Source organism: Pteropus alecto, unplaced genomic scaffold (genome assembly GCF_000325575.1).
Source record: "Pteropus alecto unplaced genomic scaffold, ASM32557v1 scaffold24, whole genome shotgun sequence".
NCBI classification, from domain to species: Eukaryota; Metazoa; Chordata; class Mammalia; order Chiroptera; family Pteropodidae; genus Pteropus; species Pteropus alecto.
In genome coordinates, this window is record NW_006439192.1 from 11,017,388 (window position 1) to 11,043,101 (window position 25,714).

Below are 25,714 nucleotides of genomic sequence, written 5' to 3' on the forward strand. Positions count from 1 at the left end.
CATTATAACTGGACATCATGAGGTTTAGGTTATTTTATTTTATTCATTTTTTTCTGGTTTAGGTCATTTTTAAATTATACTTGATGTTACAGGGACTTGAGTTTTAAATTTTTTGGTCAACCAGTAAATTCAAAACAATTTTTCAGTTTGTAGTTAACAAAAATAATCTATTAAAAGCCTCTTCACTTTTTTGTTAAGTCTACCACAGGAAAAAAAGTTGAAAGCCTAAACAAACAAACCAACAAACGACAACCACCAACCATTAGTTTGTATTACACCAAAAGGGCAAGAGGGAGAGGAAACTTTACATCACTTTATTTCCCTTTTCTACAATTAAAAAAAAAATCATTAGTCTAAATTTAATAGGGAGCTGACATACAGAAAAGTTTTGGAGAAAACAGCCTCAAAAACAAAAAAAAGTTTAAGCTCACAGTGCTTTAATTTTATACACAAGATACCTGTACAGACAAAACAAGTTTCCACTTGACAAAGAATCCAGCAACTCACAATTGGGAAAAATAATCTTGGAGATGTGATGAAGCCTTAAAAGGAAAACCCAGTAGGCACACAAAAACAAAACACTCATAACTTGCATCCATTACTTGAAATCAAATGAATTTTAGAAAATAACCCTTAATGTTAGCCTGAGCACCTAGGCTTTAGTAGAAATTCCCAAAACCCCATCCAACTCAATTCCTATTATGAATCCATATTGATGATACAAGGCATTAGGGCCCCCCAAATCAGAGTTACATGCCACCTGTCAGAAGAATAAGTATAAGCCGAAGTAACTTCAAGGACCCTGGCATAGGGGACAAGTAAGAATTTAAGAGACACTTGTCTCTACAACTGTCTCTACTACATCTTTTACAATCAACTACCCAAAATGTTTCTTTGTCCATGAAGCAAAAGCAGGCTATTAAATATATTAATAAGCTAATCTAATGTTTTCACCTGCATTTCATCACAAGACTCTTGATGATGTTTATTCCTTTCCAAAATCTAACACTACAATAAAATACATTTTCTTAGCATCACTTAAATTCTTTGATTACCTTTCTTCTCGTGGGCTCTAAGCTTAAAATTCCATTTTTAAAACATATTTATGCTCACGATCTGGCTTTCTATGACATGTCTTCTATCTCCCAGATGTATTTCTTTGGCCTTTTAACTGCCAAAGAATCACTTCAGGTCTGGAAGGAAAGAACACCTATTCTGTGATCTATTCAGTTCCTTAGGAAGGAAGGGAATGACCCAGAGGAGAGAACAGAAGGCAGGTGACTAGACTAAACTTGTCAAAACAAAACTACATAAATGGACTGTGTGGAAGACACCTTATCTATAAAATGCTCTTGGCAGAATGTCTCTGGTTAAGGTGCCCTAGAAAATGTAGGCTATATAAACCGATATAAAGTTTCATAATTTAAACTGAGAAACTTCATCTATTCTAGGTCAGAGCTCCATGCCCAAAATAAGAAGCACAAAAAAGAACAAGTTACCCCCAAGATCTCAGACCTCTATTTTTATCCTTGAAATTATTTAGCAATTAATTTCTATAAAAATGAACAATGGAAAAAATTGAGGTCAAATCCCACGCAAAATTCTTATAGAGAATTTGAGCAGAATCACATCCCTACAGATAACATATACCAGAAAATGTCCATAAAAGACAAAATTATGATCTACTATTTCAAAACTAGCTAAGAGACAGCATGAAAATGTTGTAAGTTATAAAGAACAGCGTATATCCTTATTAGAAACAAGATGGCAGAATTCAGGAAATAATTTAAAAGAAAAACTCATTTCAAAAGACTAAACAAGAAGGAAAACAAAAGTGAAAAAAAAAAAAAGTACCAAACATAATGTATTATAACAGGAGTCAGCAAACCATGACCCGTGTACCAAATCCCACCATCACCTGTTTTTTATCAAGTTTTATTGGCACATAACCAATGGATACTTTCATGGTACAAAAGCAAAGCTAAGTAGTTGAAACAACTGAAACAGAGACAACATAGAGCACAAAGCCTGAGATGTTTACTGTCTGGCCATTTACAGAAAAGTTTCCCAATTCCTGCCTTAAGAGAAATGAAAGATTAAAGGAGGAATTTTTTGAAAAGCAAAAAGAAATGAAGGTATATCTTTTTAAAAGGATTCAAGAAAAAGTGACAGTTTTCAGAGGCTGGGGAAAAGTGAGAATGGGCAGTTATTTAAATGGATCAGCGTTTCTATTTAGGATGATGAAAAGTTTTGTAAATGGACAGTGGTGATGGTTGCACTATGAATGTACTCAATGCCACTGAACTACACACTTAAAAATGGTTAAAATGGTAAATTTTTAATGTATATTTTCCCACAAAAAAAGAAAGCAAGAGACAAATTTAGAAGACAAAGTTCCAATATACATAAAAGCAAGAAAAAAAGAATACTAAAAACTATAATCCAAGAAAATGTTTCTAAAATAAAAGATCTGAAACTGTATAAAGAAAAAGGCATATCATTTATCTGAGAAAATCAAACTAGAGGAACTAAAAACAAGACATGCTCTAGTAGAATATACAGACTAATGAAACAGGAAAAAGAATCTTTTGGACATTGAGGAAGAAAGACTAAGGGAAAGAAAATCAGATAACCATCAGACTTACAACATTAACAGATTTTACTAAAAGAAAATGAAATAACCTTTTAAATACTCAGGAAAGAAAATGAAAACCAAAGATTTTACATCCAGTCAGACTTCTAAGAATAAGGTAACAACTGTTACTGTTACTTTTACAATTTTTCAGGGAATATTGTTTCCAAGACATCATTCTGAGTAAACTCTGAAGAACAGGTGACAGGCCACCAAAATAAGTAGAGAGATATCAGTATAAGAAACAGCGGTGAGCATCTGCAACAGAATGAGAGTTGTAGACATTAATAATGATTTCAGGTATCTATTGCTGTAGAACAAACTATTCCAAACTTTAGAGGCTTAAAATAACCACTTTTTATTTCTAGTGATTCTGTGTGTTAACTAAATTCAGTCATCTGAAGGCTTAATGAGACTGGAATATCCAAAATATTTCACTCACTCAGCTGGCAATGGGTACTGGCTGAGAGTTTCTATGTTGACCAGCTCCACAAACTTTCTTAAAAGATTCTAAGAGGGACAGTTCCCAATGCGTGACAGTGACAGTTGTTTCTCACTCCACAAACTTTCTTAAAAGATTCTAAGAGGGACAGTTCCCAATGCATGACAGTGAAAAATACAGATATCTGAAAGCTCAGGTGTTACAAAGCATAACTTCTGCCATATTCCATTCACAAGACCAACTCAAATACAAGGGGAGGGAAACAGGTTCCACCTTTTGATAAATGGTGTAGTATACATACACATGAAGGGAAGGAATATATGGTAATCATGTCTGGGGAACTGTCTAAAACACATATACTTATAGAACTTAAACTAAATGAAGTTTGTAAGAGAAAATATGTAATGGCTATATCCCCTGATAATGGAGCAAGGATAACAGAGCAAAAAATAGAAGAGCATGTGCAATATATTTTCAACTGTTTTCAGCAATCATTTTAGTGTTTGCATTATTTTTTTCAGACTATTTATGCATACTATAGGATAAAGCAAGTAATTACGTAATATTCTGATTCCAAAATCTCCTAGGCCCTTAAGAACAAAAAACCTAGATATGGAAGAAATGATATACAGAAGCAATATTAAAAAGGGTAAGTAAAAACCCTGAATTTGAATTTGAATTTATGGTATCAATATAAATTAATGGGTTAGATTAAGAGAGAAATTATCTCTTTTAAAGCTAAAAAAGCATCTGAATATATACTGTCTATAATTAACATATTTTAAATATAAAGACAGACAGGTTGAAAGTAAATGGATATAAGAAATAAGAAATATATATAAATGAAAATATAAAATAAGTCTTAGTAAATTTTAAAGGACTGACATGAAATAGAGTATGTCCTCTGACCACAATAAAATTAAATTATTAACAATTTCAGAACACATATTCTTTTCAAGATCATTCACCAAAACAGAGCAAATGCTGGGCCAGAAAACAAAGTCTTAGTAAATTTTAAAGGACTGACATGAAATAGAGTATGTCCTCTGACCACAATAAAATTAAATTAGTAATCAACAATAAGATATCTAGGATACTCCAAGAATTGAGAAATTAAACACCACAGTACTCAACAATCCAAAGGTCAAGAAAGAAATCACAAAGGAAATCAGAAAAGACCAAACTGAATGATAAGAACATAACACCTTAAAATTTGAAGAATGCAACTAATGCAGCAATTAAACGGAAATTTATATTTTAAATTCTTACATTAGAAAAATCTAAAACTAATGAACTCAAGTTTCACCTTAAGAAGCTAGAAAATGAAAAGGTAAATGTGGAAGGCAGCTTCTGAGATGACTTAATGATCCCAGTCTCCGGGTATATTGTGCCCTTATGTAAACTCTTCCCTTTGAGCAGGGGTTTGGTCTCCTAACTTCCTTCCAACAAACAGAACACAACAAAAGTTGATGAGATAACACTTCCCAAATTAGATTTTTAAGATTCTGACTTCGACTTGCTTGCCCTCTCTTGCTCTCTCATTTGCTGTCTCTGATAGCAATTAACTGCCATGTTAGGAGTTAACCTATGTAACTGAGGGAGATGTCAGTCCAACAACCTGCGGGGAACCAAATCTTGCTAACAACTACACAAGCAAGTTTGGTAGATGCTCTCTCAGTCAAGCCTTTCATAAGACCATAGCCCCAGCCCACATCTTTACTGAAGCCAAATGAGAGATCCTAGGCCAGAGAACATCGCTTAGCCATGCCCAGATTCCTGATCCACATCTGGACTCTTGACCCACAGAAACTGTGAAATAAGAAATGGTTATTTTAAGCTGCTAAGTTTTAAAGTAGTGTAATACACAGCAATAAAAAAATTAATAAACTAGTAAACACTAAATTAGTAGAAGGAAAAATGATAATAGTAGAAATCAACGAAATGGAAAATAAAGAAAATTAAACCTGAAAGCTGGTTCTTTGAAAGTATCAACAGAATTGATAAACCCCTAGCTAGATGAGAAAGAAACACAAATTACCAGTATGAAAAATAAGTTTATCTCATCAGTTTTTACAGACAATATAACAATAATGAAACAATATTATAAATGACTTTATGCAAACAAATTTGGCAACATAAATAAATTCTTTGAATGTTACAACTGACTGAAAGTGATAAAAAGAAAATCTCTAAGCTCTATATCTATTTAAAATGTTAAATTAATTGACCAAAATCTTCCAACAAAGAAAACTACAGGTCTAGTTGGTTTCATTGGAGAATTCTACCAAATATTTAAGATAAATTGATGCCAATGCTCCAAAACACTCATTCAGATATAGAGAAATGAAAACTTCCAAACACGCTTTATGGGGGCAATGCAAAAATCTGACAAAGACGTTAACAGAAAAAAGAAAATTACAGACCATTGTTTCTCATAAACTTAGATGCAAAAAACTTTTTACAGAATATTAGTAAGTAAAATCTAGCAATATACAAAAAGGACAGTACACATTATGACCAAATAAGGTTTATCCCAAGAATGCAAAGTTGGTTTAACATTTTGAAAATCAATGTAATGCAACACATAAAAGAATAAAGGAGAAATCCCATATGATGATCTCAATACATGCAAAAAAAGGCATTTGATAAAAGTCAACATCCTTTCATAACAAAAACACTCAAACTAAGATTAAAGAGAACTTCCTCAAATTGATAAAGGACAGCTATGAAAAATCTAAAGCTAACATCATACTTAATAGTGAAATAATGAACATTTTCTCCCTAGGAGCTAGAACAAGAAAAAGATGTGTACTCTAACCACTTTTATTCAACATTGTCAAGAAAAAGAAATTACAAGGCATAATTGTCTCTATTTGCAGATGTGATTTTTTTTATTTATAATAATTGTTTTATTTTTCAATTACAGTTGGCATACAATATTAGCTTAAGGTGTACAACATCATGATTAGACATTTATATAACTTAAGAAATGATCACTCTGATAAAGCTAGTACCCATCTAACACCGTAGTTATTACAATATTATTGACTATACTCGTTACACTATACTTTACATCTCCATGACTATTCTGTAACTACTAATTTGTACTTCTTAATCCCTTCCCCTTTTCCACCCACTCACTCAATCCCCCTCATCTGGCAACCATCAAAATGTTCTCTGTATCTATGAGTTTGTTTCTGGATTTTTGTTGTTGTTTTGTTCTTTTGTTCCCTCATGTAAGGGAAATCATACGGCATTTATCTTTCTCTGTCTGACTTACTCTGCTCAGCATGATACCCTCTAGGTCCATTCACATTATTGTAGATGGCAAGATTTCATTCTCTTTTTATGGCTGAGTAATATTCCATTGTATGTGTATGTGTATACACACATATACACACATACACACACACACACACACACACACCACCTCTTCTTTATCAGCTCATCCACTGATGGACACCCAGGTTGCCTCCATGTCTCCGCTATTGTAAATAATGCTGCAATGAATATATAGATCCACACGTCCCTTCAAAGTAACGTTTTGGGTTTCTTTGGATAAATATACAGAAGTGAGATTACTGGGTCCTTGTCTCTTGTTATAGCCTTTGTTTTAAAGTTTATTTTGTGTGGTTTAAGTATTTTGCCATCCCAGCTTTTTTTGTTTTGTTTCCATTTTCATGAAATATCTTTCTCCATCCCTTTACTTTTAGTCTGTATGTGTCTTCCAACCTGAAGTGAGTCTCTTGTAGGCATTATATATAAGAGTTTTGTTGTTTTATCCATCCAGCCACCCTATCTTTTGATTGAAGTATTTAATCCATTTACATTTAAAGTAACTATTGATAGATAGGTAGTTACTGCCATTTTATTACAGACATATATATTTATTATATATATATATTTTTTTTCTTCTAATTCTTCTTAAAGAAATCCCTCTAAAATTCCTTGTAATACTGGTTTGGTGTTGATGAACTCCTCTAGCTGTTTTTGTCTGGGAAGTTCTTTACCTGTCCTTCGATTCTAAATGATAGCTTTCCTGGGTAGAGTAATCTTGGATGTAGGTCCTTGCTTTTCAACACTTTGAATATTTCAGGTCAATGTCTTCTGATCTGAAAAGTTTCTACTGAGAAATCAGCTGACAGTCTCAGCAGGAGCTCCCTTATAGGCAACTAATTGCTTTCTTCTTGCTTCTTTTAAGATTGTCTTTAACCTTTAGCATTTTAATTAAGATGTGTCTTCTGGGCCTCTTTGGATTCATCTTGTTTGGTACTCTCTAAACTTCCTGGGCTTGTATGTCTATTTCCTCTGCCAGTTTAGGGAAGTTTTCTTGACATTATTTCTTCCAATAGGTTTTCAATTCTTTCCTCTCTTTCTTCTGGTACCTCTATGATGTGAATGTTGGTATGCTTGATGTTGTCCCTTAAAACTATCCTCATTTTTTTAGATTCTTTTTTCTTGTTGCTGTTCTGACCAGGTGTTTCCTTATCTTCTAAATCACTGATTCAATATTCTGCTTCATCTGATCTACTCTTGATTCCCTCTAATGTATTCTTCAGTACTGTATTCTTCATTTCTGATTGGTTCTTTTTCATGTTTTTCTACCTCCATTTTTATATTTTCTATCTCTTTCCTGAAGTTCTCACTGAGTTCATCTACTTTTCCCCTAAGTTTATTGAGCATCCTTATAACCACTATTTTTAACTCTGTATCTGATAATTGCTTGTCTCCATTATGTTTAGTTCTTTTCTCTTCTTTTTTTGGAGCTTTGTTCTGTTTTTCCATTTGGGACATGTTTCTTTGTCTCCCCATTTTGGCTGTCTCCCTGTGTTTGTTTCTATGTATTAGGCAGGGCTGCTATGTTTCCCGGTCTTAGTAGAGACGCCTTGTGTAGTAGGTGTCCTGTGGGGCCCAATGGCATAATCTCCCTGGCACCTGAGCTGGGTGCTCCAGGTGTGTCCCTTGTATGAGTTGTTTGTGCCCTCTTGTTGTAGTTGAGCCTTGGTTGCTGTTTACAAGTCAATGGGAGGAACTTACACTCAGGCTAATTGGTTGTTAGGACTGGCTATTGACCACAGTGGAGGAGCAGCTGTGCAGGGGCTGACCCTGTGGAGCAGGATTCGCGTTAGCAGCGCTCTGGTGCCTGCCCAGCCCTTTGGGCGTGTTAGCCTCAGATGTGGCCCAGGGTTGTGCTCTGGCTCAGACTGAAGCCAGACACTAGAAATGCTAGCCCTGGGACCTCCAGGTAGGGGCCCCACAACAGGCCAACTTCAGCTACAGCCTATGCCCTGCCCAGGGCCACGAGGCATGAGCCACCAAACAATTTGTAGATGACTATCAACCTCACTGGGCTTCAAGGTGCCTCAAGAGGCCAAGCTGAGAACTGAGGCTGACTGCCGCTAGTGCCCGGCTTGGGGCTGCTTGACAAGAGGTTAAGGGGCATGCCAAGGCCAGATATTGCTTGTATGGGTTTCATGAACCTTTGAGAGATTTCAGGAAAGTCCACAGCATGAGCAAAGACAAGCTGTTTGTATGGAAAGCCACTAGAAGCGAATTGAACGGGTCCACAAGTTGTGTGGGGCAGAGTCTCAGTAAATCACCAAGGCAGAGTAAACAGAGTCAGCCAGGTTGATGGAGACTCAGATATGGTGCCACTTGCGTCTACAGGCCAGGAGCAAGGAGGGCTCAACAAACAAACAATGGATTCTGCTGGCACTTGTCTAGGAGAAACCTGTCTCTACGGTCCTCGGCCTGAAGCCAAACAATTCAGTTCCTCCCTGTATGTCCCTGGCATCTTTCAAGCTGCTGCCCCATAGCTGGGGCTCAGAATAAGTGAGTCCGTCAACAAGTAAGTTCATGTGTGAGCCCTTTATGAGAAATGCCTGGGACTCCAGAAGCCCGCCCTTTCAGCCACAATCCCTGCTGACTTTCACAGCCAGAAGGTATAGGACTTCTCTTCTTGGCCCTTGAACCCTGGGCTAGGGAGCCTGGTGTGGGGCTGGGACCCCTCACTCCTCAGGAGGGACCTCCACAACTGAGGTACCCCTCCTGATTTTTAATCACCACACACGGGTTTGGGACCAGCCTGTTCTGCATGTCCACCCCTCCTACCAATCTAGAGGTGGCTTGTCCTGTATGTCCTCAGCTGCAGAACTTCTGTTCAGCTACATTTCAGGTGATTCTAAATGCTGGTTGTTCTGTAGTTTAATTGTAATTTTGACATAGTCATGACAGTAGGCAAGCATTTACTTACTTTATCACCTTCACTGGAAATTTCGATACTATGATTCTTTAATGAAAATTCCAAAGAATCTACAAAAGAGCTACTAGAAATAATTTAGTTCTACAGTCTTAATACACAAATTGATATTAACAGCAAACATGTGAAAATAAAAATTTTCAAAATCTATCACATCAGTACACATTAAAAACATTTAGGAATAACAAACATCAAAAAAGACCCCTACACTAAAAATTACAAAAAAAAAAAGAACAAGTACTAAATAATGTCCATGGATTGGAAGACTATTGTTAAGATGTCAGTTTTCTCCAAACTGACCTGTAAATGCAACATAATCCCAATCATAATGTCGGTGTGCTGTGTTGAGATTCTAAAAGTTCAATGAAAAGGCAACAGACCTAGTAGATCCAACACAATCTTGAAAAAGATGAGCCAAATTGGAGTATTCAAGACTAACTACAAAACTACAGTAATCAGGCCAAAGTAATATTGGCATAAAAAGAGACAAATCGATGAGACAGGGTGAAAAGTCTAGACATAGACTCACACTTATACAAACATCTGACTTTTGAAAATGGCGATAGAGCAATCCAATAAAGAAAGGAAAGTCTTTTCAATATATGATGCTAGAAAAATTGGATATCCAAATGGAAAAAAATAAACCTCAACCCAAGCTCACAGTTAACACCGAAGTGAACATTAGATTGATCACAAACCTAAATCTAAAAGCTAAAACCATAAGGTTTTCAGTAAGAAACATATATCTTTGTGATATGGGGATAGGTGATAGAGCTTATCTAAGTTACAGATCACAGAAAGCAATAACCATAAAATAAACAGAAAAAATTAAAGTTACAACTTCTGTTCAAAGGACCTTATTAAGAAAATAAATCAGCATATTAATCTGACAAAGGGCTAGCATGCAGAAGATATAAAGTACTCCTAAAACTTTTAAAACATAAACCCAATAAAAGAAAACTTTGCCCAATAAGAAAAAGGGCAAAATGTCATAAAAATAAACAAATAAACACATGAAAAAAATCTTGAGTATTATTTAGATTTCTAGGAAATGCAAAATAAAACCACAATGAGATATCACACATTCCTATCAGAATGGTTAAAATTAAAACATCTCAGAACATCAAATGTTGAAGATATGAAACAATTGGAACTCCCATACATTGCTGATGAAGATGTGAAATGGCATATCAACTTTCGGAAAAGATCTGGAAATTTCTTATAAAACTGAATATTTACTTACCCTAAGGCCCAGTGATTCCAATACTAGGTATTGGCCAAAGAGAAAGGAAATCTATGTTCACAAAAAAGAATTTTACAAGAATGTTCATAACAGCATTATTCACAATAGTCAAAAACAGAAATAGCCTAAGGGTCTAACAATAGAAGGGATAAACCAACTGCTGAATATTCATATAATGAAATGCTATTCAGCAGTCAAAAGGAACTACTGATGCATGCATGATACAATATCAAACAGGCTGAGCAAAAGAAGTCAAGAGAAAAAAGTTAATATTGTATGATTCCGTTTATACGAACTTCTAAAACAGGCAACTCTTAATCTATAATGAAAAAATGGCAAAACAGTGTCTCTGGAGGAGGGAAGAGCAGAGATTGAGTGAAAGGCCACAAGAGAACTTTCTGAGGTAGCAGACTTTCTTTAAGGGTTTGAATTACACAGATGTTCACATTTGTCAAAACTCAGTGAACGTACACATTAAAAGATTTTACATTAAAAGACAAATATTTAAACAAATTCTGAACTTTAGATAATGATATGTATATTTGTGTAGTTAGGGGAAGCTGCACAGATGCCTGCAATTTATATTAACATGTATCAAAAGATAAATTGATGAAGAAAGGAAAACATTAGCAGATAGATATGTAATAGGAGTTATGCAGTATTTTAATTTATGTAAACATTTCTCTATGTTGAAGTTTGCTCATCAATTTTTCGCTTTGAGATACTTTTACATAATAACTTATACATAGGTAATTTGTACTTTAAATCATTTGCTTTCAAAGAGTGATATCATTAAGGCAAAAGAGACACACTTTGCACATCTTTTTAACTACAAGTTCTATGCGATCTTGTAGTTAGAAAGGTACCTTAAGCAAAGCATAAGGTTTTAAGAAAACACTAAGTAAAATAATCTAAGTCATAGCTAACAATTTCAAGTCTGGGAAGATACTTATGAATCTGGTTCCTTTTCTTCCATTACCAAGTTGGATCCTTCTTAAATTCTGAGGCAGGACATTTGGTTAAAAGTATAATCAAGGACCTTGCTGGACAATGAAAATTCCCACTCCAAGACTGAGCATTCTGGCTCATTTTTTTTATCCACTGATGGGCAACAGTTTAGAGGACAGTGTTTTTCACTAGGAACTGCATTTGTACAGTGACGAGGAAAAACAAAGACAAGCATGGTCACGCTGAAAAATCAGAAGAGACAGGAATGAGTCAGGCAACCTCTATATAGTTAAATGTGTATTGTTGTAGATATCATCCAAAGCCAAAAAAAGCATAAAACTGCCATACATACTTTGCTGGTCTTGATACTGAAATACCTTATAATACATATGCTAATCCAAGTCATATGTTAATTAACTACCAAGAAGCCTATTTCAAAATGTATTCCATTTAAAGTAAACACTATGAAATCTCAGAATTCAATGCTTTGTTAAAAGCCTTTTTTTTCTAAGACCTCAACTGAACTTTTCTTTGAAAAAGAGACATCATTAGAATATACTGATCCTTTAACAAAAATATGCACTAGTATGCAAGGAAGTAAGGAGATATCATCACTCTAAATTGATACTATTTATAAAGCTTTGACTGCTGCCTTTTGAACAATAGAAAACCAGAATCAAGGATCTTATCTGTAGAAGAGAAAGTCTTACATAAACTCTAGTCAACAATAAAAGACTGGGTCATTTTGATAATGGCCATCTTAAGAAGGCATTAGAAATAGTATTTGAGAATCTGTATCAACAATGGAAACTGAAGATGTTTCTAATTATGGATAGGGTGATTCCATTATTAATATTGTTTCTAAGCCATATTTTAAACAAATAATTATCACAGTCCAAAATAGGCTAAAAAGGATTCTTAATCATCCTGCTGGAAAGAATTTTGGCTACTCTTATGGTAATATTTTAAAAAGTCATAAGGGTTTAAACATGACTTCATATCATTTCTTGGATTTTTAGAAATGGTTTCTTTTCATTCTACAGAACTATAAACTTACTTTCTAAAATGGAAATAAAGGTATTCATTAACATTCTTCCTTCTAATCTTTATTTGGCTAGCCTGGACTCATCTTTTAAATTCCTGCTTTAAAAAACCTCATTATCAAGAAAGACTTCCTCATATTCTAAAACCAGGACAAGAATCCTTAGTCCCTGCTCCAACAGACTGTATACTTCTCCTATCATTTTAGGTTACATACTTTGTGGAGTTTTATTATTGTTCTTGTTTAGTCTCCCCCACTAGACTGTAAATTCCATAAAGGTAAGGATATCTGCCATTTCAAAATTGGGTCGGTATTAAATATTGTGGAAAAATGAACTAGAAGTTTTAAACTTTTCCATCCAAAGAACTGTACCAATTTCCTATCTTTAAAACAGCTATTCCAGGACAATTCAATGATCAGCATTCAAACCAGCTAACAGTCAACTGAGAATTACTTTTAATTATTTAGCCTATGCATGATGAACACTAGATTTAACAAAACTTTGGTGGTATGCACACAAATATGAAGAATGGTAAAATGACTATAGGGTGTCATGTTTTTTATACCATGTAGAGTTTTACTGTTTTTGTTGTCTGTTTTCCACAACTGAACTAAAATTTTTTTTTTATAAAAGCCAATTCAAGATTAAGATATCATAGCTACAATATAATTACAGGACTGTTTTACTGTTTGTCTTCTAGCTTATCTGGGTACATGTAAAACTCTAAAACAGAATTAAAAGTTACTATTTTGATAAACAGAGGAAGTGATCTGGGAGACAAACTCTATTTTATATGTGGCTAATTAAAAATAACTACATTATTACACAAATATAACTATCATCTGTGATTACTTATAATGCAGTATTCTGAGAAATGACAAGATTTGTGAAACAGTATATTAAAATAGTCAAATTTGGAATAAAGTGTCCAAAAGTAAACAACCTCCATGATTTATAGTATCAGTCTTAGACCTTTCATTGGCCTAAAGAAATGCTATTTCATTTAAAATAAGCAATATCCTTGAGCAAATGTCTACTTAGATGGAATCCTGTTTATGATGCAACTCACTATACTAATAGTACTGTCTATTTGTCAAGAATGGATCCAGTGATCTAAAAATGAATTCCTGTGTTTCACATATCGCTGATCATGGGCCATTAATGAGTCACAAACAGCATTTGTAAAAAATGAAATGGAATAGGATATAAAATATCAGAACACAACATATATAGTAAAGGAAAGTATTGTTTCCAGAAACTTTTGATTCAGTTCCTGTGTGTGACAATGTAAAATATGTTTCTAAAATTAGGCTGCAATAAAAAAAAAATGTGTGAATGCTACTCTTGGGGTACATTACCCCAAGTAGAAACTCCATCACATTTACTCACAAAAATGACAAGTGACATTAACCCAGGTATAGCTTATAATAGTTTAGGCTTGATTTCACAATCCCTAAAATCAAACTGTTTTGAGTTCAAATCCAGGTTCCACCACTTACTGTGTGAATTTGGACTTATTTTAAGAATATGTGCTTCACTTTTGTCATCTGTAAAATGAGGGTAATAATATCTTCCAAATTGTGGTAATGTGGGTCAAATGCAAGGTGACGGAAGAACATTTAACTTTGGGTGGTTAACACACAATGTAATATACATATGACATGTTACTGAATTGTATACTTGAAACCTATGATTATATTAACCAATGTCACCTCAATTTCAATAAAAACTTTTAAAATAATACAAAGAGTTAAGTTCTTTACATATATTTTACCATTAAGAGACAAACTGAAGGCATATTAGAAACATACCAAAAGCTTAACAGAAGATAACTTGGCTTGTTATTGATGTTTGTGGTTGGGTGGTGCTTTTTCATTTTGTAATATTTTTGTCCTATATGAATTTTATGATGTGTACATAACATGTACATTTCTAACATATATAACATTAAAACCTTTATTTTTAAAAACATCAAGAGTAGCTATCTGGACAGTGAGATTACGTCCTTCATTTTGTTTTCTATTTCTGTGTTTTATAAAAATACATTAGGTGTTTTTAAAAGAAAATAGTCAACTACTTGCCTTAAAAAAAGACAAAGACAAAAGTGTGCGGTCTAGGGTTTAGGAATTAGCACTTTTTTGTAGACTTTATGTGCCAAATGCTTCTCAGTAAATCCTCACACAACCTTAGTGTATCATTTTTGCCACAAGAAAACTGAGGCAACTGAGATAAAGTAAAATAAATGTTACACAACAAATAGCAGTGTCTAGAATTTCAAAGCCTCTATTTTTTTCTACTAACATATAATGCATCAAATATTCTTCTCCAGTTGTTTCATATAGGCATATTTCGATCTACCCAATTAAACTGTAAACTCCATGAGAAAGGGGAAAACTTTCACAAACTTCACTTATGTCTTTCACTGGCTTAAAAAGACTAAGAAAAATCCTTAAACACTTGAGTTACATTCAACTTTTGGTCTAGACATCACTCATGGGACATATCTTTGTTGTAAAAACGAAATAAACTAGCAAAAGACAAAACTACTCTTAAAACTGCCCAAATATAACTTAATTCTTATGCACTCTGAACTGAAAAAGTTTAGGTATACCCATATCCAGAGACTTCCATTTAGAGGATTTTGGAACGAGTACAAGTATCAATGTGCAAACACTAAAATGAATGGATTCCCAGGTTCCCCTACCACGCCCCCTCATCCAGGCACTATCTAAAGAAAGGAACCTCTATCTAGTCTTCCGGGGGGGTGTTAAAGAACCATAACCACGCCCCTATTTTGTTCCATCACAATAACTTGTTTTCATTCCCTACCCGGACCCCCGTCCCCAACACCAAAACCGTTAATAAACAATTCAAAAGTCTCTGACCTGCAGCGAAGTGCAGGGGAGAAGACTTCCGGCCGGCCATGTCCTTAGCATTCACGTTTGCCGCGTCCACCAGTCTCTTTACCCGGGACACGTCTCCATTGCGACACGCTTCCAACAGTTCCCGTAAAGCCCCGCTCACAGCTGGGACCCCTGGCCCAGGTCCCGCTGCCCCAGGCCCTAATGTTGTTGTGGTGCTAACTCCCGCCGCCTCGGGGCTCTCCGCCAAGCTCGATCCAGGGGAGGATGGAGAGGAAGAGGAGGAAGAAGTCGGGGAAGAGGACGATGGTGAATTGTTACTGCCACCGCCAGCTGGGTTGGGAGCGATTCCAACGGCAGATGAAGCAGAAACTGCCGGGACCACGGGAACGGCGGCGACGGTACAGATTGTGCTGCTGGTATTGCAACAGCTGGTACTGTCAACCGGGTCCGGGGATCGGGGCCTGTCGGGCGGATCCCGACTGCCATCCCCCTCCGGCAGCGCTAGGCCATGCCGGGGAGAGGCGAAGGGGGCCAGGCCGCCAGCCGTGGGGGAGGCTGGGGTGGTCCCTGGGGCCAGGCCTGGGCTTAATGGTGGGGGAGGTGGCGGCGGCGGCGCCGAAGCCCCTGGGGCGGGCTGGAGCTGTTGTTGATGATGGTGGTGATGATGCTGAGAGCGACGCGACGCCGCCATCTTCGAACTCCCCCAGCACTGTCACTGCGGCAACGGCCCCACTGCCCGCCCTCACTTCCGACTCCTAGACCAATTAACATCCAGCGCACAGGAAATGATGCTAGACGAGTGGGAGGGGTCAAAGAGAAAGAGGGAAGTATTGGGAGCTCAGAGAACAGCCAGGGAAGGGGGCGTGGCCTTGTGATTGAGGGGCGGGCTTTGTGATGCCGTGGCGGGCCCGCCGAGGAAATTTGAAAGCTGAAACCAGCCTCTGTCTAAATGGGACCCTTTTTCTGCATTTCTCCTTTTCAGCTTGCTTACCTTGCCCTGCTCCATTGTGTTGCCAAGTCTCCTTCAGTCTTCCTTATCTTGCCCCAGAGCCTGCTATTCAGGTGTAACTCAGTGCAAAAAAAGAATGTTTTGTTTTTCATCTAACAAGTGTCCTCGTCTGAAAAATGGAATAGTATCTAGCTCACGGAACTTTTAGCGGGATTAAATGAGCTGACATATACAAGTGCTCTGTCCGTTAATAAAGCATAAGTATAATTATTCTATTGGTAATTTTTTTCTTGCAGCCTTCTCTCCTCACCCCTCCTCAGTTATTCTCTTGGTGTCTATGACCCTTCTCTATAAGTTTTCTCACTCTTTGTACTTTGTTAATACCCCATTTTAAAATGTGGTTCAGATTTCCGGACGAGTTCAGCCTCTGCCGTTGACCAGCTGTGTAAATTTGGACAAACTATTGAACCACTCTGTCTCAGGTTCCCCCCTGCAAAATCAAATTAATGGTTCAAAAAATGTTAACTACTAAAATTATGTTTTTTTATTATCTTTGTATTTTTATTTCTCACCTTAAACTCAACTCAAATAATGTGAATATGTTCCTTTCTTTTTAATTCTTTTTAGCTGAACCTCTCCTCCCTGTTCCTTTCACCCTTCTTCCCTCCCCGTCCCAAACTAAAGAACCTGGCTGCTCTTCATCATTCATCCTCAGATACCATTCTAAAGCAACTACTTTTTCTCTTTCCTCTGCCTATACCTACGTTTTTTGTCTGCCATCAAAAGAGATGTACAGTGAATGGCATAATCAATAAAAGTTTACTTTTGCAAAATATTAAACCAGGTGATAAATTGTTGTTTCACATGCTATTAAATATAATTAGTGTGATGTTGATATTCCCATCTAATTAAAAAGGTAAGATTACTTAGGACTACCATTGAAATACAACAAAGTTAGGAACATAGTTAATATTATGAATGACATTTATTGTTATCTAATCTCAGGTTACAGATGATTACTCTTAACATTATCCATCTATTTCGTAAATGTGTGCCATTGTTTACAAATGGACATGTGTGACTGAATAGGAAAACTCCATCAATGCAACTAAAATCTGTCCGCAGCACACATTATTCTGGTTTCGAATCTTAAATTAATGCACCGTGCAGAGAAGCATTGAGGAATGGGGGTGAATCAATGTAATATATTAGACGTCCATAACTCACCTTGTGCCCCCTTGACTATAGCCTTCTAGCTGAATGGGAGGCCTAAGGAATATCTCACCTGGTCCTCTCTTGGCCAATTACTCATAGATCACAAGAAGAAGTAGTAATGTTCGCCCTAATCTAAAATGCATCTAGTGTGTCTGTTTATCAGTATAAAGTAAATAAGAAATTTTCTGCTGGATAAAAAAAAACGTGAATTGCCTGAAACAACCGTACTGGTAAACTGTGTCTGAAAATGCATTTGATTAATTGGAAATTGCTTTTTCCTCCTCCACTGGGAAGTAGTAAAAGTACTTAACATTAAATATTTATAAGGTTTAGGTTTATAAGGACTAATGCTGAGCTCTAAATATGAAAGGGCAGATATCATTACCTAATCTTTTACAGCTAAACACAATTCCATGAGGAATGAACTATAACCGTTGAAGAAAGCAAAAGTATGGAGTCAAACTAACCTGGGCTGTAATCACATCTCTGATGATTACTAGTTGGCTAATATTGGTAGATATGGTTCAGCTCTGCCATTTTAAAATTCTGATCTTACTGTAACAGTGTCATGATTATTAAAAGACCTACATATTTTATAAACATTCATTGAGTGTTAGTTTCGTTCTCTTATGTGGCATACATAAAGTTTTAATAGGAACTCATAGCCACTACGGATAGCTATCTCCTCACAACTTCCTTTATGAAAAAGATAGTGACTGGGAATAAATATCCACCATTTTACATGTAACAGTAATCTTAAGCAAAGAAATATCAGGTTTAATTGTTTCCACATCTGAAAATTCAAGATTCAATGCTCGCTAATACTTCCAACTATTGTTGAGGATCATGGTTGTATAGTATCTTACCATTTTCAAAAATGTTTTCAGAAAAATCATGTCTGAGTGGTATAAAAATGTGAGCAAATAGCACTCTCTTACATCATATTGTTGATGCAAAAAAGAGTCACCAACTTAAAGGGCACTCACCTTCTAGACTGTGTTGTGATGTTTATTTTTTCCCCAGGGGCATCATATAGACATACTTTGTAAGTTACACAATCATAAACTCAGTCTCATATTTCATTTAGGCTTGATTTGCTTATTCCATCCATTTACTTCTCATTCTCATTGATCTGCTGCTACAGATCCAGGTATACTGGTAGTATCTGAGACCTAAGTCCATCAAGCCATGATGAACATTGATTCCTATGACTGCCTGAGAGGTTCTGTACTACCATATACTGACCATAGGGATTGGAGCAAAGACCTCTGCAAACAGAGACCACCAGCCCTACTGGCTGGGAGTTGAGTGCCAGCCAAGCAGTGAGAGGCACTAGTCAATACCTCTGCATATGATACGTGACTTCTATCCACTCTCTCCTCTTGCTTGCTTGTGGTCGTTTGGCTTGTTGAAGGAAATAAGTAAGTGAAAGCTGTTTGGGTTAAGTGGTGTTTGTGCAATTTCTCTTGGTATTGCCTACTTGTTCATATCTTGTCTTTGTTTTGATGTTTTTGCTCAGAATAGAACATTGAGTAATCCAAGAGAAGTCATTTAACCTTTCTGCAAACCCATCTGCAAGATGGGGATATTAAGAGTTATGAGATATAAATGAGTTAATACATGTCAAGTATTTAGAACAGCTTCTGACACATGATAAATGCTATGTAATTGTCAGCTGTTACTATTATTTAGAAGTGGGGGGATGAAGAAGTATGACTTAGTAGCTACAAAACAGCCACAGAGAACAGCATAGGTAATATTTTTCAAAAAAAAAGTGGAGAAGACCTCTGGTGTGGGATATTAAAAGGTTATCTGAAAGACATGACTAATTTTCCCTGCCCAATAACAAGCAGATTCATTTTCACCCAGTAATGTTGCTATCCAGCCTCAATCCTACTTTTGCTTTATAGTGTCATAAAGGAAGGCCTATTAAGCTTGAAAATTAAAAGGGCCTCTTATCATTGGTGAAATGCAAATAGTCCCTTCTGTCTATATCAGGATGTGAGGGAGGTAGAGATTCTGTAAAGGGGGACATCTCAGCCTGGAAGTATGCAGGTTTCTCCCTCAAAAGATTCTGCCCACGGTGTTGAGAAACTAAGTCTGCCATAGTCTCTGAGACCTAGGATGTTTACAGAAGAAATCTCTCATAGAAGATGAGCTTACCACCATGAGAGAAAAAAAGCAAACTCAACAAATGAAAGGCCTTACGTCAGAGAAAACCTAATAGTTTTCTCTTGTGGTATGACAAATAACTGAACCCCAAATATATTTATGTCTTGGTCCCTGGACTCAGTGACTATGCTACCTTTCATGGCAAAATGGATGTAAGGTTGTGGGTAGAATTAAGATTGGTAATCAATTGATCTTGAAATAGGGAGGTTTAGCTGGGTTATGTGGGTGGAGCTAATGTAATCACAGGAGTTCCTAAAAGTACAAAAGGGAGACAAAAGATTGCACTGATACCATGTGAGAAGGACTCAACCAGCCATCGCTGGCTTTGAAGATGAAGGAGAAGGGAGCTGCTAGAAGGCGAAGAGGGTAGGGAAATAGATTCTCCCACAGAGCCTAGGAAAAGAATGCAGACCTGCTAAGACCTTGGTTTGAGGCCAGTGAGACCCATGCCAGATTTACAACTGCAGACCTGTAAAATAATAAATTTGTATTATTTTAAGCTACTAAATTTGTAATAATGTGTTATAACAGCAATACAAAACTAATAGACAGCTTCTTTGTAAAATGAGATGGCATAAAGTTCCCTGCCTATTTTTTCACATGGCATAGTTGCATAGTTGCTGCCACATGGTATTACCACCATTCCTATTGTTAATTTCTATCTATCCGGCTTTACTCAGTTAAGGACCTGGCTCCTATAGGCAGGGGAATGTTTTCTACGTGCCAGGTACCATACCATGTAGAGATTACCAGAATGAATTAGACCTGCTCTAAATGTGGAGTGTTTGTGGTCTAGTAGACAAGATATATTCATAAATAGATAATGTCAACACAATGTTATGAGTGTTCCAAGGGCAGTGCAAACAGGGTGCTTTGGGAACACAGAGCAGTGTATAGCCCAGCCCTAGGTAAGCATTTGAGGAGGCAATCACTCCGCGTCTCAGACAGTGAGATCTAGCTTCGAATAGCAGCAGTATCACTATCACTTGTACAGTACATTTGATGAGAAAAATAAAAGTATATTTTTATGCTGATGAGGAGAATCTGATAGAGAGGGGAAAATTCATGATGCAGGAAATAGAGGGGAGAATGGCTAGGGCAATGTGTCCTTAAGAAGGTGAGAAGGATGAGATCTAAAAAACCATCACCGACAGTTCGTCCTTAGTATCAAAGAAAAAGGCAGAATATGGGCACAGATGCCATAAATGGCTATATATGGTGGCAGAAGATTGAGAAAGACTTTTGTTTCTACTTTATCAGTGAAATAGAAAGCAAAAAAAAGGAAGACTGTCTTTCTTTGTTTCTCTCTACATCTCCTTCGCCCAAATTGGGTCACATACTCTTTTATAAATTAATTCCTGTTGCCAGGAGTACTCCATGCGCTGAATGACTTGGGCTTGTATTCTGGAATCAACCAACTCTAAGGCTGTTGGACTTGAACTAATCATGACCCATTCCAGGGATTAATTCCTCAAATGTCATGGCTAATGCTTAATGGGAGGAGGTGGAATGGATTCTGGGGAGGAACCAATGTGTCCTCCTCACTTTTCACAATCAGTTCATAGCACAAGCTGACCTCAAAGCCCTAGGCAGGGTGTATTAGTTTACTATTGCTCCTATAAAAAATTACTGCAGATTTAGTGGCTTAACAACTAAACAACACAAATTTATTCTCTTACAGTTCTGAGATTAGAAGTTTGCAATCAGTTTCACTGGGCTAAAGTCAAGATATCGATAGTGCTGATTTCTTCTGGGGGTTCTCAGGGGAGTAACCATTTACTTGACTTTTTCAGCTTCTAGCAGCTCTAAATGTTGTAATCTTTGACTTATGACCTTTTCCTCCATCTTCAAAGCACATCACTCCAATCTCTGTTTCCATCATCACACTACTTTCTGTCTGGTTCTGACTCCTCTTGCTTCACTCCTAAAAGAACCATTGCGATTACATTAGACCCACCCAGATCATCCAGAATAATCTCCTCATCTAAAAATTCTTACCTTAATCACATCTAGAAAGTCCCTTTTGCCACATAAATAACATTTATGGGTTCTAGATCTAAGATGTAGGCTGAGTAATGGGAGGACCATTATTCAGCCTATGACAATGAGAATGTCCAGCACCCCTTACATAAAGAAAAGAAAGAGGCCTGCTGCAATGAGCAGCCTCGGGTTAGTTTACCACAGAGAAGGAGAGGACAAGACAAAGCATTATATTCAGTTAGAGAACTGAATATAATGGGGTCAACACTGTCCTACTTCAGGGGTATATCAGCTTCCTAGCCTCATGTAATAATTTAGTCCACAGAGATCTTGATTGCCCTTCTCTTCCCTTAGACATCACATTGGCCCGTCACACTGATGATAGTATGCGACTTGGACCTAGTGTGAAAGAAATAGCAGCTACTGTAGACTTATTAATAAGACATTTGCATGTCATGGGGTGGGAAATAATTCTGACAAAAATTTAGGGAACCTCCGCCTCAGTGAAATTTCTAGGAGTCCGGTGGTGTGCGGCATGTCAAAATATCTCTTCTAAGGTGAAGGATAAGTTGTGGCATCTGGCCACTTCTGTAATCAAAAAAGAGGCAGAATGCCTAGCAGGTTTTTTGGGGTTTGGGAGGAGACATATCCTGAGTGTGTGACTTCAGCCAGTTTATTGACCCAAAAAGCTAATGGTTTTGAATTGGGTTCAGAACAAAAGAGGTCTCTGCAACAAGTACAGGATGCTGTGCAAGCTTCTCTGCCATTTGGGTCATCTGATACAACAGAGTCAATGATGCTTGAAATGGCAGTGGCAGATAGGAATACTGTTTGGACCCTTTGGCAGACCCCTATATGTGAATCACATCACAGACTTTTAGAATTTCAAAGCAAAGTCTTGCCATCCCTTGTGGGTAATTACCTTCCTCCTGAGAAACTTATTTGCTGTTTGGTCTTATTAAAGACCAAACGCTCGTGTGTGGCTCACCAAGTTACCATGTGATTTGAGATGCCCATCATGAGCTGGGTGTCATCTGACACACAAAGCCATAAAGTTGAGTGTGCACATCACACTCAATCATCAGATGGAAGTGGTATATATGAGATTGACTTTGAGTATATCCTAAAGGCACAAGTAAGTTATTCCAGGAAATGTCCCAAGTGCCCATGACTCCCACTCCTAATACATTATTCTTTCCCAGCTCGCATTTATAGCCTCACAGGGAGTTTCCTAAAATCAGTTGGCTGAAGAAGAGAAAATTCGTGCCTGACTTACAGATGGTTCTGCACAATATGCAGACACCACTTGAAAGTGCACAGCTGTAGCAGGACAGCCCCTTTCTGGGACATCCCTGAAGGACAGTGGTGAAGGGAAATTCTCCCATTAAGCAGAGCTTTAAGCTGTGCACCAGGTTGTTCATTTTCTTGAAAGGAAAAATAGCCAGATGTGCAATTATATACTAATTCATGGGCTGTGGCCAATATTTTGGCTGCAGAGTTTGGTACTTAGAAGAAATATTGGAAAATAAGTGGCAAAAAGTATTGAGAAGAGGTATATAGATAGACCATTCTAAAACATGTTTAAAGAAAACATGAACATACTTGTGTCCCATGTGAATACTTACTAAATGGTGTCCTTAGGAGAAGAGAATTTTAATAAGCAAGTGGGTGAGATGACCCATTCTGTGGATAACAGTCAGCCTTTTCTACCAGCCACTCCCATCTTCATCCAATGGACTCATGAACAAAGTGGCCATGTTGGCATGGATTGAGGTATGGCTGGGCTCAACAACATAGACTTCTACTCACCAGTGCTGACCTGGATATAGTTCCAGCTGAATGCCCAGTCAACAAAGTGAAGTCTCCAATAAGGCACTATTCTCCAGTGTGATCAGCCAGCTATCTGGTGATAAGTTGATTATATTGGAGCACTTCCATCATGGAACGGACAGTGTTTTGTTCTTATTGGAATAGACACTCTAGATATGGATTTGCGTTTCCTGCATGTAATGCTTTTGCCAAAACTACCATCTGTAGACTTATAAAATGTTGTATCCACAATCATAGCATAAGCATTGTTATAAGCATTGCTTCTGGTCAAGAAATTTATTTCACAGCAAATGAAGTGTGGCACTAGGCCAGTGTTCATGAAATTTTTTGGTCTTACCATGTTCTCAATCATCTTAAACCCCTTGGCTTGATAGAACTGTGAAAAGCCCTTTGAAAATACTCAGGTTTAGCAAAAGCTAGGGGCAACACTTTGCAGGGCTGGGGCATTGTTGTCTGGGAGGATTATGTGCTCTGATTCAGCATCCAATATATGGTTCTCTTTCTTCCATAGTCAGGATTTGTGAGTCCAGGAGTCAAGTGCTGTAAATTGAAATGGTACCACTCACTATTACCTGTAGTGACACACTAACAAAATTTTTGCCTCCTGTCCTTGTGATCTTACACTCCGCTAGTCTAGAAGTCATAGTTCCAAAGCAAGGATTGCTTCCATCAGGAGACACATTATTGATTTCATTGAACTGGATGATCAGACTGCCACCCAGCCGCTTGGGGCTCCTCACGCCTCTGAATTAACAGGCAAAAGAGAGAGTTACTGTACTGACTGTAGTGGTTGATCCTGATTACCAAAGGGAAATTGGGCTCCCACCTCAAAATGGAGATAAGAAAAAGAATGTCTGGAGTACACGAGATCTCTTAGGAATTTCTTAGTACTACAAAGCTCTATGGTTGAAGTCAATGGAAAAATATAACAGCCCAATTTCTACAAGACCACTAATTGCCCAGACCTTCCAGGAATGAAAGTTTGGGTCATCCTTCTAGGCAAAGAACCATGACCAGCCGTGGTGCTTCCTGTGAGTGATAAAAATATTGAGTAGGTGATGGAAGAAGGTAGTTATAAATACCAGTTGCAATTACCTGGTTGTAGAAATTAAGATTGTGAATGTTAAGAGTATTTCTTATTTTGTTATGAATCTATATATGTTTTCTTCTTTCTCTTATCCCCTTATCCTTATCATAGAATATAAAATTTATTTATAATAGTTAACTTTATATCATAGTAGTTTAGTTACAGTTTAAGGAGAAGAGTGAAGGAAAAGGGTGAACTGAATCATCCAAGGACTTTCCTAAGGAAAAGGTTAGCATATTTTCAGTTGTACACAGTATAGGCTGAAGTATGACTTCCTCGTCTGTATTTGGATATTAAGTATAGTTTAAGAAGATGGCTGTGGGTGCCAACTTGACAGGAGGTGGACTGTAATGCTTAATTGTGTGTGTCATCTTGGCGAGGCAACAGTATTCAATTATTTGATCAAAAAGTAATCTAATGTTGCTGTAAAGATATTTTGTAAATGTTTTTAACATCTGCAGTCAATTTTAAGTAAAGAAGATTTTCTTCTGAAATGTGGGTGCATCTCATGCAATTGGTTGAAAGGAAGCAGGCTTAAGCTGGGTGAGAGCTTTCAAACAAGTTCCATTTTTTATTACTTTACTATTCTGTTCATGTGTACTATGAAAAGGAGACTATTCTTGTTTTAATTATACTCTAAGTAGACATCATTGCTTATTTTCTTAATAATATCTTTTTAATAAACAAACAAAAAGGGCTTTGAATACTATCCCTGTTACACATTTGTACACCTATAATCAGGGGGATAGGGCTATTTAATCTTATCTGCCTTCTCATTTTTGAAAAGGTAGGATCGAAATCGTGTCCAGAATGGATTTCTCTATTACCACTACACTGCTTACTGTAGGCTTTTCCAACCTGTCTCAATGAATCCTGGTATTGAATGGTGTTCCAACTCATTCTTTCAAGAGGCTTAGCTTCCTCCCATCTCATGCATCTCCCTGCATTCAGACTTCCGGGCATTCAGACTATGTGAATTATACATGCAAATCTGACTTTAAGTAGGAAAATGATGGGTCTCATAGAGGAGTGGGCAGCTACTGCTACAAG

At 37.0% G+C, this 25,714-nt stretch overlaps 1 protein-coding gene across 1 annotated transcript in view; it reads right to left on the reverse strand.

The window, feature by feature from the left end:
• Positions 1–16,150, reverse strand: part of TNKS (tankyrase) — a 180,459-nt gene extending 164,309 nt beyond the window's left edge. The window contains exon 1 of the mRNA XM_006916343.3: positions 15,453–16,150. Within this exon, the coding sequence (XP_006916405.1) occupies positions 15,453–16,122 (670 nt within the window). The 5' untranslated portion in view covers positions 16,123–16,150. The remainder of the gene's footprint in view (positions 1–15,452) is intronic.
• Between the last annotated feature and the right edge of the window lie 9,564 nt (positions 16,151–25,714).